This window comes from Eutrigla gurnardus (assembly GCF_963514095.1).
Source record: "Eutrigla gurnardus genome assembly, chromosome: 9".
Taxonomy (NCBI): domain Eukaryota; kingdom Metazoa; phylum Chordata; class Actinopteri; order Perciformes; family Triglidae; genus Eutrigla; species Eutrigla gurnardus.
In genome coordinates, this window is record NC_139923.1 from 11424383 (window position 1) to 11439770 (window position 15388).

At 41.6% G+C, this 15388-nt stretch overlaps 1 protein-coding gene across 7 annotated transcripts in view; it reads left to right on the forward strand.

Annotated features, from left to right (window-relative positions):
* The window catches only part of tjp1b (tight junction protein 1b), a 46971-nt gene that overhangs the window by 24134 nt on the left and 7449 nt on the right, over positions 1-15388 (forward strand). For 5 of the 7 annotated variants that reach the window (XM_084017183.1, XM_084017182.1, XM_084017184.1 and 2 more), the window contains 18 exons: positions 6130-6186; positions 6642-6766; positions 6876-6978; positions 7165-7486; positions 7842-7948; positions 8384-8552; positions 8644-8788; positions 10742-10875; positions 11491-11596; positions 12218-12368; positions 12983-13091; positions 13192-13411; positions 13863-14047; positions 14132-14227; positions 14340-14422; positions 14533-14743; positions 14830-14930; positions 15032-15382. In XM_084017183.1, the coding sequence (XP_083873309.1) occupies positions 6130-6186; positions 6642-6766; positions 6876-6978; positions 7165-7486; positions 7842-7948; positions 8384-8552; positions 8644-8788; positions 10742-10875; positions 11491-11596; positions 12218-12368; positions 12983-13091; positions 13192-13411; positions 13863-14047; positions 14132-14227; positions 14340-14422; positions 14533-14743; positions 14830-14930; positions 15032-15382 (2775 nt within the window). Of the gene's footprint in view, positions 1-558; positions 643-6129; positions 6187-6641; positions 6767-6875; positions 6979-7164; positions 7487-7841; positions 7949-8383; positions 8553-8643; positions 8789-10741; positions 10876-11490; positions 11597-12217; positions 12369-12982; positions 13092-13191; positions 13412-13862; positions 14048-14131; positions 14228-14339; positions 14423-14532; positions 14744-14829; positions 14931-15031; positions 15383-15388 lie in introns of those variants that run through there. The other 2 variants (XM_084017187.1, XM_084017181.1) reach the window with 2 other exon arrangements.

A 15388-nucleotide genomic window follows, 5' to 3' on the forward strand; every position in this document is an offset into this window, starting at 1 on the left:
TGAGTTGTCTTCAGCTGCAGTATACAATAGTAGTAATCATCTATGGCGTGTCATTGACATGTTGAGCATAATCTATGCATGCAATGCAGCACACCTGGAGGGGTGGGGCGTAATAATGTTCCACGTGCAAAGAGAATTGATGAATTCTGCTCTGGCTCAACATGGCGCCTCAGGGGTTAAGTCCGATACAGCAGTTTACACTGCGGATGGATGTTCGCTAGTACAGAGGAGTCCCATGCTGTAGCCGAACTGCAGATCCCACACAGATCGCTGCCAAGCCAGAGGGGATTTGCTTCGATCCCATGAGTGTGTCAGGAGAGAGTTGGAGCGAGGGATACATTTTGAAGAAAGATGTTGGGAGAGGACGCAGACCTTTACAGGACAGGGGAAGCATTAGGGTGTAGCTGCAGGGCGTTTCTTAATCCCTCACCTGTGGTTGTAACTTCAGTTGTTCCAGAGCCAAAAATAAGGAGAACGGCAAAGAAGGTGGGGGTAAGTCCCCTCCTAGCACTGATTGTTGCGGTTATGCACTAAGGCTGCTGATGTGCGTCTGCAGGAATCTCCTGCTGGATTTACTGAGGAGTAGCTGGAGGTTGGAGACGCTTTTGTTTGTGTTCTCTGCAGTGACGAGGATGAACCGTTGTAAGTACCACTGATCTTGTATCCATCCAGTTTAATCTGAATCCTTAAGCAACAAATAAAAAATATGAAGCGGAAGTGAATGGCTGTTAATCGTTGGCACATACATTTTATGTCAGAATTAATAGTGTTCATCTGTTAACCCATTATCCCTCATGCATTGCTGCATCTCTCTCGCTATCTCCCCTCCGTCAGAGATCCACAGTACAGTGTCTAACCATGTTGTATGTGCCACTAATCTCCCATGGGACCCCCCTATGTGCTATGACACATTAGCATTTGAATACCTTCTCCAAGGCTGGGGGATTTTTAGCAGTTGTCAGCACTCACCAGCACATCGTTTTCAATTTCTGAAGTGATCACTCATCTTATTCTACTTGTTTGCTGCCTCGCTGCCAGCAGCCTCAGAGGAGAGGGATCCTGTTGTTTTTTTCTTCCTTTGGCCGCAGTGTAACTTGCTCACTCTCCTAAAACTCTCCTTGTTCTAGCAGTTTGTTCATTGCTGGCATGCTAGTTTTTGTGTCAGTGTCAGTCTCTTTGATTTAATGGCCATATATAGTAGCTCTGACTACCCAAAACTTTGGAAAGATGAGATGTTTCTTTCCCTGCTGGAGACTAAGCCACATTTAACGTTATTCCTGCTATTACCATGTGGGGATCTGTAGTTGGACTATTGACAAAACAAAAATGATTATGATAAATGTTTCAATCATCAATCATCATATACATACAGGTACATGATCTCTGCATTTAACCCACCCTAAGGAGCAGGTGTCTCCCTCAAGGACATGCAGACAGCCATGGATCAAACCGACAACCTTGTGGTTGAAGGGTGACCTGCTCTACCTACAGCCGCTCCTCATTTGAGTCTCAAATAAGGATCGAGAAAATAATAGTCTTATCCCAAACCGAAACTAGAAATTGAATCAACAGCAATAAGATTTTAACATTTGCATTCATTTAATGGAACAACACTGGCACTGTAAAGGCTTTGTCAAAATGAGCTACCTCTCTTTGTTCTCCTCAGGCCTTTCAGACATATCCCAACGACTGGCCACTAGAGAAAAATTTAATGCGTTTTCATTGCTGTATTGCATCATTTGTTGCAGTCAGTCCGTGGCATTTAATATAACAAGAGGTTATTAAATGTTCTCTAGTGTTCATGCTGCAAGTTTCCCTTAAATCACTCTTTTGCAGCATCACAACGGCAGAATTAATGAGAGCTATTTTTAGCTACTCTCGTCCCAGAGCGGTCAAAATTGAATAAGGCTCTGCCTCACCCCTAAACCATACTACGGCACACAGTCTATTCTTTTTGTCAGATAATTGAACACCCCACCATATTGCCTCAGTTCCCTCTTTGAAAGAAGTATGATTTTTGTGTTTCTGCTGAATAGAGAGTCTAAAGGAGCCAGTGCTCTTTCATTTTAATGAATGATGATTTTAGTGAATACAATATGAAACCTCATCTTAGCTTCCCTCTTCATGGGTTGTGTTAAGTTAGTATTGTGGTGACTTATAATTGTTTATTGTGATTTTTGTCTCCAAGTGCCGATATTCTTTTCATTCTTTTTTTATTCTATTCTTTGGTGCAGAGTTTTACTTTACAGCAGCAGGTATGGATTAATATAACCTGCATTAATATTCAATGTGTGTCAAAGAATCTGCCAAAGGAAAAAGTGAAAATTTGTTTCATAAGATTTCTTGAAATAAGATGTAATATAATATGATACCATGGAGATTTTAGGATAAAAAGATCTTGAAATCTTGAATTTAGCTGGGAAAACAAATTTTGAGCTATATTTAGCTATAATCTCTAGTATGATTGTGTGATATGTTATTATAAGCCTGTAATGCTCAAAAGTAGTATTTTCACATAACACAATATTTTAGATGCATTGTCTAAAAACAAATCCCTGTATCTACTAAAATTCATAAACTAACTGTTTACAATAATGGAAAATAATCTTTATTTGCAGCCCTAAATTGATTGAATTCACATGTGAAATTTAGTTCCCTAAAAGCTGATGCAAGAACAATTCTTTGACAGACATGCTTTAATAGTTTGTTCTGCAGAGGAATAAAAGCACATTAGTTTTATTGAATAATTGTGTCATTTACCATTTGTACATTGACTCCACACAGTCCATTTTGCCTGCAACTCTCCTGTCCTTTCTCCACTCAGCTGTGTGTGATCCATCTGTGTTGTAGTGCTGGCTCCCAAGTTGCCTGGTTGTAATCCCCCAAGCATGACCCAACCAACATGGTGTGTCTCCGCTGCGGAGTGGCTGCCAGCCCTGGCTCTGGCTTGTGGCATGAAGCTTCTGTTGGCATCAGTTGTTTGTGGCCATAAAGGGCGTACACTACAGTACCCTAAAACTCATCAGTGACTGGATGCTGACGCGACTTTAGTACAAAGTGTACACAGGAGCACTGCAAAGTCAACTCAAACGTTTCTTTCTTTTATGTTTACTTGACTTTTGAGATCAATGTCTTTGCCTCTGAATGAGTCACTAAGATATTGATTTGGTTGTGAGACTTAATACAAAATGCCATGTATAGTATTTTGATTCGTTGTGCTGCAAAGTATTTCATTTTAACGTTTGAATCTTCTCTTAGATTGTTGTTTAATCTACAGAGAACGCACTTTTGACATGTTTGTTTTTGACAAACGTCAGACCACAAGTGCAGACTCTGTTTAGATGTACATGTAGCAACAAAGAGAGTGCTCATTTAAAATGCAAAAAAAGCTTTTGTTTCTAAATTAATTCAGTTGTGTCTTTTTTTAACCTCCCACGGTTGAGAGGAACCTTCAGACACGGCCTGAAAATGTCAGGCCACTTGAACAACAGCACACAGTCCCCCCCCCCCCCCCCCCCCCCCCCCCCCCCCCGTTACCAGAGCAACAAGCTCTGCTGGAGGAGCAAGCAAAATTACATCCCTTCAGTGTGTGTGTGTGTGTGTGTGTGTGTGTGTGTGTGTGTGTGTGTGTGTGTGTGTGTGTGTGTGTGTGTGTGTGTGTGTGTGTGTGTGTGTGTGTGTGTGTGTGTGTGTGTGTGAGATGGGGGGGGGGGGGAGTGAGATGGGGGAGAGGGAGTGATACACACTGCAGAACCCTGAACCCTTTTTCCCTCCTAATGTTTTTACTCCATTTTAGATTCTTCCTGTTTGGCTCCATTTCGGATTTTACATCCCATTAATTTTATGGTGATTTATTTGTATTGGCTCAGACACAGTAAGCATTCTCTAATCATATTTTCCAGACAACAAAATCACATTTCTCACAATCACAGGCCCTAAACATAATACACTGGTGTGTGTACATGTTTGTGTTATGCTGCATAAATGCCTATACAGAATTTCTGGAAGTAGGAATATTGGCTGGAAACGAGTACCTCCCATAACTTTGCAGTTTAGTGACAAACCGTCCATAAATTTAGACGAAATGTTCGAGTTCTTTGCATCAGCATTTCCACAGTGCTGATCAAGAAGACACGAGCATAAATCCTCCTCCCCACAGAGCAAACTTTCTAGTGAGAATTCATGCCCCTGTTTTTAGCAGTCTTGTTAATATTCAGATGTCTTTTTTTTCCCTCTCTCGAGTGCAGTGTATTCAACGTTAAAAGCCAGGGGGAGTTTTCTGTTCAAACTTTTGTTCCGCCTCCTTGCGTGAGTCCCACCATAAGCTGCTTGAGGAGTTTGGGACTGTTGCTGCCAAGTTGAGAACGTCTGAGACCACTTGTGGCAATTTATTCAGCTGCCTGTATTCCCAGACATTAGCTAACGTTTGGCACTTGACCGGTCATGACAGACGTGTGGACGATGTATTGAAGGAAGCATGGGTGGTAAAACAATAAACAGGACAGAAAAAAATCAGTCTGAGACCTCCTCAGATATTATATTTATACATTTATGTCATAAAAATACATTTATCTGAAAGGATGTTTTTTGTTGTTGTTTTTTTTCTATTACATTTTTTAAACATGTTGCCTCTAGATCATATCACATTTGGGAACGTGATAGGCATACCATTAGCAGGTTGTCATGCTGATGTTGGGCAGATTAATCTTCAACATGAAGCTGGATTGACACACGCTTGATGTTTTGGGTTTGAAGCTGCCAACAAGATGGCAATGATGTCAGTGTCCAAACACTGAAACATCAACAGCTTTAATGTGAGGCTCATCCCTCTTCATTTCTCTGTCACCATGCTTTAATGTGCCGCAACATGACTGATCACTCTTCCCAGTAAGTCCTCTCCCTAGTTGGCAGTCGTTTTAAGTGTCAAAGAAATTACCAGCAAAGCAGGAGGAAAATGTGTGATCGTCTCACCTATTGAGGTCACACTCCATTTACATGAAATTAGGGTTATTGCATTAGGTGCTGTGAGGTGGGATGTAATTTGCCTCAAAGGAATGGACCTCATAGTATTTTATATGTATTTTATATGCAGACATTGAATGTCTAATGTGTTGTGAGATTGTGCTAGAGGTGAAATGATCTAGAAGAAGAGATAAGATAAGAAGGGAGCTGTGGGGTGCAGAGGACAGTGCTGATCCAACAGCTGAAGGAGTCGACCTTCATCTTATTCTCTCTGCTTGTTAATGAGACGGCGGGTGTGCTTCAATTTCAAAGACTTACAGTCAGCGTGGCTTCATTCTATCCAGCGGGATTTTTATTATAGTATTGTTGTATAATTTTCTACAATGCGCTGTTAACATGTGACCTCATACTACGGATTTACTAAGAAGGAAAGTATGTTGATAGTATGTGGTCTGTTTGATAAAGTGTGAGTGCACTGCAGATAAAACCAAGCACAACGCAGTGTGAGTGGGCCTGTAAATGGGTAACAGCGAAACAAACTCAATAACCTGCTGGGCGCTGCTCTGTATGTGTGACAGTCTGCATCCTTATTAGATTTCCCGTGTGAAGAGCCAAGAAACACCGAGACTGCGTCCCTCTTTTAAAAGAAATTCTTAACTTAGTAAAGGGAATTCAGTGGATATGGACTCAAGGCAATAATTATTATTGTCTTTCAGCAATTGTATGGTTTTAGACTGTTCACTGTTTATCATTTTTACACTTTTAGTGTCCTTCTGTTCTCTACATTTTGGAAAATCGTAAAATACAACAAATTCCTCAGGTGGCTATTCATTTTCTTGATTAAGATAATATTAAGCATACTGCAGATACTCTGTGCACATCTGTGCTTGGCATCACACGTAAACACATTATGAAGTTGATTGTGTGTTCTCTTGGGGAAAACATTTTGATGATGGACCATCTTGCAGACTTGGAAAAAGTTACATTTGCAGTTGTGGCTGCAGTGTAAATCCATTTGAGCAGCAAACTGGCTTGAACATGGAAATGTTAAAATGTATCCATTCATCAATTATTTTTAGTAATTTTTAATAGATAGACGGACAGACATTCATAGATTGACGTATTACATTAATGTTAAACATACCGTACTGTATTGCTGTCTTCCAGAGCGCAGCGATGGAGGAGACTGTCATTTGGGAACAGCACACAGTAACACTACACAGGGTAGGTATCTGTTATCATCCCTCAGATGCTCTTTACATATGTATGGAAAAACTGAAACTGGTCCTGGTCCCAGTAGCTCTCTACTGTTTTTGCTATCTTTGCTTCCATCCCCCATCCCTGCATTTGTATTCCCTCCTATTTTCTTAGGACCATATCATGTGGGAAGTGTGCTTACTGTATATAGTACACAGTTGCAGGTGGAACAGAAAAAACAAGAGCGTTCCTTATGCATGATTTTTTCCTATTAGTCTTTGCTTGCTGAAAGTGGAAAAAATACTGTTTATTTTTTGTAATACTTTAGATAGGTTTATAGTCTAATAGTATGGTTGAATAGCATGTGTGAATTTAATTTTCTATTTTTTTAATCAGTGAGTGGTCTCTGTATATTATATTAAGTATTTCGGTCCACGCAGAAAGCCATATCACCATCCTAATCTATGTTCCTCTGTGTGCAGGCACCAGGGTTTGGCTTCGGGATAGCCATATCAGGAGGTCGGGATAACCCTCATTTTCAGAGTGGCGAGACCTCCATTGTTATCTCGGATGTGCTGAAAGGAGGCCCAGCAGAAGGCCTACTGCAGTAAGATTTTGTTCTTTTTTTGGCAGCCTGGTCAGATTGCTAGTTACTATTAAATTACCCTTCCTGCTACAGAGTTCCAGCACATCGCATATATCTGTGTCCCCTCTAGGGAAAATGACAGAGTCGTTATGGTCAATGCAGTCTCCATGGACAATGTGGAGCACGCGTACGCAGTCCAGCAGCTTCGTAAAAGTGGGAAAATTGCCAAAATTGTGAGTGCCCTTTATGAATTATTGTAGTAAAACTAAAGTCAGAAACTACATTGTGTTGACATAAGTCGGCGTGCATGGCATTTTGACACTTTTATATTTCACAAATGTCTAGTAGGAAAAATGTGCATGAAGAGTGATTGATTCGTCTTACTGTAACTGATCTTGTATCTTATTTCGTTTGACCAGACAATCAGGCGGAAGAGAAAGGTGCATGTCCCCATGGGTCGCCTAGGAGAGAGGGAAACGATGTCAGAGCATGATGAGGAGGAGGACAGTTATGATGAAGAGATATACGAGACGCGAAGCGGACGCAGCGCCACTTACAGTGGTGTGGGTGGGGCCATGGGCAGGCGTAGCGGCCGGAGCAATGGGCGAAGGGACAGGGACAGGGAACGCGAACGCAGTGGCTCGAGGGAGAGAAGTCTCTCCCCACGCTCAGACCACCGCTCACACAACCTGCCTCCGCGTCCTGCGAAGGTCACACTCGTCAAATCCCGCAAAAATGAAGGTGAGGCTCACAAAGTCGGGGATAAAAAGGAGGGCACAAAGAAAGTTTTCTGAGGTAATCCAGGAAATCACCTGCCATTTTATTTACCCAGCTATTATCGGACAGCCCCACTTTAAGGAGAGGATAAGACCTCTAAATCAGCATTGGTCAACTGCCAGAGTAAATAAAACTTGCCAGCCACTACAAAATCCAAGTTTACTCAAGTAAATCTAAGTAAAAGAGCAATTAATCTTCTTTAATCAGTTTTGTTAATCCCAGTGGGAGCAGCGGCTTGACAGCAGGCTGCGGTCAGTGCGGTGTGGCCACGTGAACTCTATGCTAACATGGTCTTTGTTGCTGTCGTTCACTTTGTAAGCAGAATATGGCCTGCGCCTGGCCAGCCACATTTTTGTCAAGGACATTTCCCCTGAGAGCCTGGCAGCCAGGGACGGCAACATCCAGGAAGGAGATGTTGTACTGAAGGTGAGGGATAGGGCTCTAAGAAGCCCTGGTGGAACATGTGGATACATCCATAAAATATGAAACACACAAACACACGAAACAATTGAAGATTACATTTCATTATTTGTCACTCTTTGAATTTTAGCAATAAGTGAAAGGTTAATCATATGATTAAAGGAAGTAAATTGTCAAAATGATGTTCAAGTTAATACTGAACATAATGTATGACCATTTATTAAGCTTACAAATTGATTTGACCCTGACAAACTTAATCAGTGTTGCACTGAATTTGCAGGTGATCTTGTGCCTTCTAAGACAAAGCATTTGACAATTTTATTGCATTGCTGTGAAACAAAGACGTCTTTATTTTATATCCCTTATTTTTAATTGAACTTCTCTGGCTGATCTTGTCTTGATCTTGTCATTGTTAATAGCTCATTTCTCTGATTCTCCCAGATCAATGGCACAGTGACAGAGAACCTCTCCTTGATAGATGCCAAGAAGCTGATAGAAAGGTCAAAGGGCAAGCTAAAAATGGTGGTTCAGAGGGACGACAGGGCGACCCTGCTGAACATCCCTGACCTCGATGACAGCATTCCTTCAGCCAACGCCTCCGACCGAGACGGTGAGAGTGGTGTTGGATTCAGCTGAAAAGCCAGACTTGTCCGTGTGTATTTCAGACTGCAGTCGTTAAACAGTGACTCTTGTTTGATCAGACATTTCAGATATCCATTCTCTGGCATCCGACCAATCAAATCGATCACATGACAGACATCGTAGCAGCCGCTCCCGCTCTCCAGACAGAAGATCTGAACTCTCAGACCAGTCCAGACACTCGCCCCCACAAATCAGCAATGGCAGGTAAAGACCATCCATTTACACGTGTATTTGCTCCTTTCTCTCTATGGTACAAAATCAATCGGTATCAATCTAGTAACAATGATAATTAAGATTTCTACTTAATAGAGACAAAATGTATGTCTCAATAGGTTACTACAATAATTATATATTAATAATTGATAATTGATCAGAAACACATCAGTAATGACCACTTGCCACTAAATGTTACCAATATCAACAAAACTAGATTATTACAGACTACAGCCACTTTAATGGCCAAATTTGTGTCTGAAAGGGAATTTATTTATTTATTAATCAATTGGTAAATCAACAGAAAATATCTGTTAATCTGTTGTTGATTATTGACTAATTGTACTTTATCAAGAATAGATGCCCTGCATTCTCTTGTTCCAGCTTCTGAGTTGTGAGGTTTTGCTGCTGCTTGTTATCTTATTCGGTAATAAATGTATTATTTATGGGCTTATTTGTTGTTGTTTTTAGGTTGTTTTAGGCTTTTAGAAAGTATGTGATGGTAACTGTTTACGTTTTTCAGATGTTTTTGAAACTAAAGAATAAATTGAGAAAAAAGTTGGCACAATCAATAATTGTTGTTTTTAGCCCTGTATTTATTGTTATGTAACTGATATGGTCAACATATGCTTCCATCCATGCTTTTAGTTATGAAGGACTTTGTATTTTAATACCAGCCATCAGCACATTCAACACTTCCATGACTGTAACCTTGTCTGGAAGTACCACATTAATTCTTCATTTCAACTCTGTAGAGCACCAGAGTTGTTCTCCTTTCACGCTGCTTATTGACCCAAGGAAAATTAAAGTCAACTCTTACGCTGCAAAAAAGGCAATCTTAGTCATCTTAGAGTCCATTTGCTGCTCGACTTTGTGTAAAACTTCAGTGCTCAACTTAAGATGACAGTCACAGGATCCTCCTGTCTCTTGAATGTTTTGGTGGGCAAACCACACGTTAAGCAGAAGCACAATATGGCTCCAACAATCAACTAACAAAAGGCCATCACCAACTATCAGTGTTATCAGATGTTTTTATTCATTTTTTATATCTGTGGATGTCAGGCTTGATTGTACTGTATTTCGGTCAAATAGATTGTATTTTGTGGGCAATATTATTTGTGCTAGGCTAAGATGCCTAAACCGACAATTGCTTTATTCATGACACATCAACGTTAATTTAGCACAGTTATTGTATTTTGATTAACAAGAAGGAGATGCTGGGACAGGATTTTATTGTGAATGTGAACCAGAACCTGGTTCTATGACCCGTGACCCTTCCTCTCAGTTCAGAAAGTTGGCAGATAAAAGTAGGGCCTCTTCCTGGATGGCTTGCAAAAGAAGTTTGTTCCTCTGCAGCCCGTTCAAATAGCGTCCTGCAGGGTACTTCGTGCCTCAGCCTGTGAATAAAGCAGTGTTTTGCCAATAAAGTTGTGCCAGTGAGCTGCCATGTCACTGGGAGTTTGGCGTCCGAGCCATAAAGCCTGCTTTGCATTTGAAACACATCGGGAATGTCAGCATTTATGAAAACACAAGATAATTCTGTCATCATTTACTGACTTGTAATTGGCCAGGGTCACTGTGTATCAGTTTATGGAGCCTAACTGTTTTAAAACTGGCATCGGAGTCAAACATTTGCTGGTCTACAGCCAGAGACGAGCAGTGAAATTCACCTGCCGGAAAGAATCCACTCTGAGACCTTGGATAAGCTGTTCTAAAAATAGAGCACCAAAAAGTAGAAAGACAAAGTAGTGACCTTTTAAGACTATGCTGTAGCCTCAGACTCGAGCCGTTCTTTTTCAGATTTCATGCATGTGGTCAAGATGTAGGCTTAAAGCTCCCCTTTTGCCTCCAAGCGCTACATCTCCAGAATTCACTATTTATAATCTCGCATATTCCGTTTTTTTTAAAGATAAATCACGCAAAAACATCTATTTTTGTCTGCAGTCACAGAAGTCGCGATGACGAACGGCTCTCAAAGCCGGCTTCAACACCAGTGAAGCTACCGGAGGAGGTTCCTCTGCCCAAACCGAAGGAGTCGGCTATTGCTAGAGAGGAGAAACAGCTCCCACCACTCCCAGGTCAGTAATTTAACAATCAGATATTAAACTTGTTCATTGTGTGTATGTGAAATCAGACGTTAAGACACAGTAGTCCACTTAATTTGTGTCTTATACCTGTGAGCAAATACAACATGCTGTTGTGGGTTTCCCTGTTCATTATAAGCAATCATTTAAGTTGTATTAAATAATTTCATTATAGTTAAATGAAATCTTGCGTCAGCCAGTCATTTCTGCCCTTTTTAAGAGCATGATGACTGAAAAAAAAAGTTAGATCCAGATGCCTGCTGAGCCTGGCTGAGCTTGCCTGGAGCCAAATGAAAATAAACCGTATGAGTTGATCGAGTCTGACGTTCCTCCCGAGCCTTCGGCACTCTGCTGCCTTTCTGTTTGACCTCCCTGTTCGGGACACTATGTGCCTTGAGTGTGTGTGTGTGCGTGCAAGCATCTGTGTGTTAACACTTTGCCTGTGTGTGTGGTTTTGAACAGTTGGGTTTTTATAATTAGTGTACTTGTTCTTAGTTTAACATGTGTCTGCCCTATTGTGTATTTCTTTGCTCTTAAACCTATTCAGTGCAGTTTTAAATGTTCATTATATTGTTCGCATTAATAACCTGACATTGTGCTTCTATTCAGAGCCAAAGCCGGTGTATGCTCAGCCTGGACAGCCAGATGTAGACCTGCCAGTCAGTCCCTCTGATGCCCCTGTGCCAAGTGCTGCCCATGACGATAGCATCCTACGGTAATAAACATAGTGTACTGTGTTTCACCATCAAATATTAAAGTCTTCTTAACATGCACAAAACAAAAACTATTATGTGAACTTTCTGAGAGCCTCAATCCATAAGTCTCAGTTCAGTTCATTAAAAAGAGAAGGAAAGGAGGACATTTAACTGCAGTACTCCAAACCAAAGCATATCTTGGAGCGGTTTTAAAGATGCTCGCTCCGTTATCCATACAGAACACTTTGGCTGTCACAAGGCTTAGATTTCAATGCTGTTAAGAAATATGTGTTTCTGCACACATTGGTTTGTTGGCAAGTTGAATAAGCAGCTTTGAATATGACTGGATGCACAACTATCAGTGTTTGTGCATTAAACAAACTCTTTAATGTGGTTATTTTTGTCTTAAGCAAAACTATTGAAATGTATTCAAATATTCTGTCGGACAGTTCCTTTCTCAATTTTACATCCTTGCTTTTGTAAGCTCACTAAAGAGTAAACAGTCTGAAAAAAGCGAAACCTGACTGGCGTCCAAGAGTCACTCAGCTAATCATAAACTGATGTTTGCATTGGAAAGAGTGAAATGCCATCAAATGGTATCATGCCAAAGCCTAACTATAGTCTTTATTCCCCGTCCTCAGGCCAAGCATGAAGCTGGTGAAGTTCAGGAAGGGGGAGAGTGTGGGGCTGCGGTTGGCTGGGGGGAATGACGTGGGCATCTTTGTAGCCGGGGTGCTTGAGGATAGCCCAGCTTCTAAGGAGGGCCTGGAGGAAGGCGACCAAATTCTCAGGGTAAGATACTTTACTTTTAAGGGGTTCTTTTTTAACCTAAGAGTTGTTGTAAAAATTCAGTTTTCAAAAAGTCCAAAAGTTAGAGCTGTTATTTTATGTCACAAAGGGTTGTTTTTTTTCTCTTCTTGTTGTTTTTACAATGGGAACCTGATAGTATCTGTCAACAGCTATGTTTTATGGGGTATGCATCCTCAAGCTTTTTCCTTTTTATATTCATGGTTTTACACACTGGCTGATCCAAAATTCCTTTACCTCCAGGCTGGTCTCTTAGCAATGGCTCAGAGGGAACACACACAAAAAAAAACTGTTTCCTCTCGCTGTGTTTGTCCCATTTCCTCAAAGCCATATATCTTGCTGTTTATACCTCCTCCTCCATTCTGCAAGTATAAAGAGGAATGGCTTGAGTTCTTGCTTTGCAGTAAAAGCTGCAGATACCCAGGCAATACTGGGAACAGGAAGAGCTATGTAAAGCTAATCTATCTAAATGGAGATACACACCCCTGTGACGTACACTTTGAACAATGAAGCCTACTTCTTAACTTCAATGTCAAAGTACAAGACAACAGTGATGTTATTCTGTAGAAAGCAGTAATCTCTGTGTTCCCAACTTCCAGGTAAATAATGTAGATTTTGCAAACATAATCCGAGAGGAGGCTGTGCTGTTCCTCCTTGACCTTCCCAAGGGTGAAGAGGTCACCATTCTGGCCCAGAAGAAGAAAGATGGTAAGTGAAGTGAGTAAGGAGATGAGACTGAAGAGCTAGATGGATAATTTGTATTGGTCACATCGGCACAATGTTTTCTGACTTGCTTTCTCCTGCTCAGTGTATCGGCGGATCGTGGAGTCGGATGTTGGTGACTCCTTTTATATCCGGACACACTTTGAGTATGAGAAGGAATCTCCGTATGGGTTGAGCTTCAACAAGGGCGAGGTGTTCCGTGTGGTCGACACCCTCTACAACGGAAAGCTGGGCTCCTGGCTGGCTATTCGCATCGGCAAGAACCACCAAGAGGTGGAGAGGGGCATCATTCCCAACAAAAACAGGTGATCCTGACTTTGTCTTTGTCACTGCTCATACAAGAGATGTAGCTCAAAATACTTTACTTTAAAATGATGCCAATTTAAAGGGCAAATAAACAATACAATTAGACAATAAAAAGACAGTAGATGCTAGAATATTTTTGAGAAAAAACAGACCCTTATAGAATAATAATAATGAGAGAATTAGTCAAATAAAATATTTAAGATTGATTATAAGTCAAATTAAATACATAGGTTAGGTTACTTTGGCATGAATCAGATGTCAGATAACTCCAAGAGTGACATGCTTGGTAAATGTTTGTCACAACAGTCAGTCAGCCCCCCTATTTATATTACATTTGTTTTGACTATCATTGCTGTGTAGTGTCCTTAGGCATTGGCAGTGTTGAGGTTGGCTGTGCCAAATTTATGACACATTAAGAACTGTCTCTGTCTTTCTGCCATTTGTCAACAGAGCAGAGCAGCTGTCCAGCGTGCAATACACTCTCCCCAAAACAGCAGGGGGCGACAGGGCTGACTTCTGGAGGTTTCGTGGTCTTCGGAGCTCAAAGAGGAACCTGAGGAAGAGCAGAGAGGACCTCTCTTCCCAGCCAGTCCAAACAAAGTTCCCGGCTTACGAAAGAGTTGTTCTGAGAGAGGGTGAGGAATTTGACCGTATCTGCTTGCTTGCATGACAACGTGAAACGAAAACTGCATTCTGAGTCCGTTCATATTTCTGTGCAGCTGGTTTCCTGAGACCGGTGGTTATATTTGGTCCGATCGCTGATGTCGCTCGAGAAAAACTAGCCAGAGAAGAGCCAGATCTTTTTGAGCTTGCAAGTATGTTTGTATGCATTATACTGCACATATATTGTAGAGAACATCAATTGACAATAAACATGTTTGTGCTCCAAAATGTTTTCTTCACGAGTCCCTTTAACCTTGTTTCCAGAGAGTGAACCGCGAGATGCAGGAACAGACCAGCGTAGTTCAGGAATCATTCGTCTTCACACCATCAAGCAGATTATTGATAGAGTGAGTAGGTCTCCTTGTATAATATAATTAGCATTATCAATGATTAGATTATTTTATGACAGATATGCAGTATCTTTCATCCCTGCTCTTTCTTGCATTTTCCCATCAAGGACAAACATGCTGTCCTGGACATCACCCCGAACGCTGTGGACAGGTTGAACTACGCTCAGTGGTACCCGATTGTAGTCTTTCTAAATCCTGATACGAAGCAGGGTGTGAAGAACATGAGGACCAGACTGTGTCCAGAGTCCAGGAAGAGTGCCAGGAAGCTCTATGAGAGAGCGATCAAACTGAGGAAGAATAATCACCACCTGTTCACCAGTGAGTGTACAAAGAGTGCACATTGTCTCTTTTACATGTTTTATTCTACTTGAAGTTATTGTGACTCAAAACATATTCTCTTTTAGCTACCATCAACATGAACAATATGAATGACGGCTGGTATGGAGCTCTGAAAGAAACGATCCAGCAACAGCAGAACCAGTTGGTGTGGGTCTCAGAGGGCAAGGTGAGAGAATGTTTCTCTTTCCATTCTGATAACAATATGTTCTGATGCCCGTTAGTCTGCCTCGGTGTCACATGAGATGAACATTTCTTTGCCCTGTTCAGGCGGATGGCACTACAGAGGATGACTTGGACATCCACGATGACCGTCTGTCCTACCTGTCTGCGCCAGGAAGTGAATATTCCATGTATAGCACGGACAGCCGCCACACCTCTGACTATGAGGACACGGACACGGAAGGTGGGGCCTACACAGACCAGGAGCTGGACGAGACTTTGAACGACGAGGTGGGTCTGCCCACAGAGCCTGCCATCACCCGCTCTTCCGAGCCCGTGCGAGAAGATCCGCCTGTAATTCAGGACACCCCTGGTTACCCTGGATACCAGCACCCTGTGCAGCCCGACCCAGCCAGTCGCATAGACCCTGCTGGGTTCAAGATGGCTGCTCCGCAACAGGTAAAT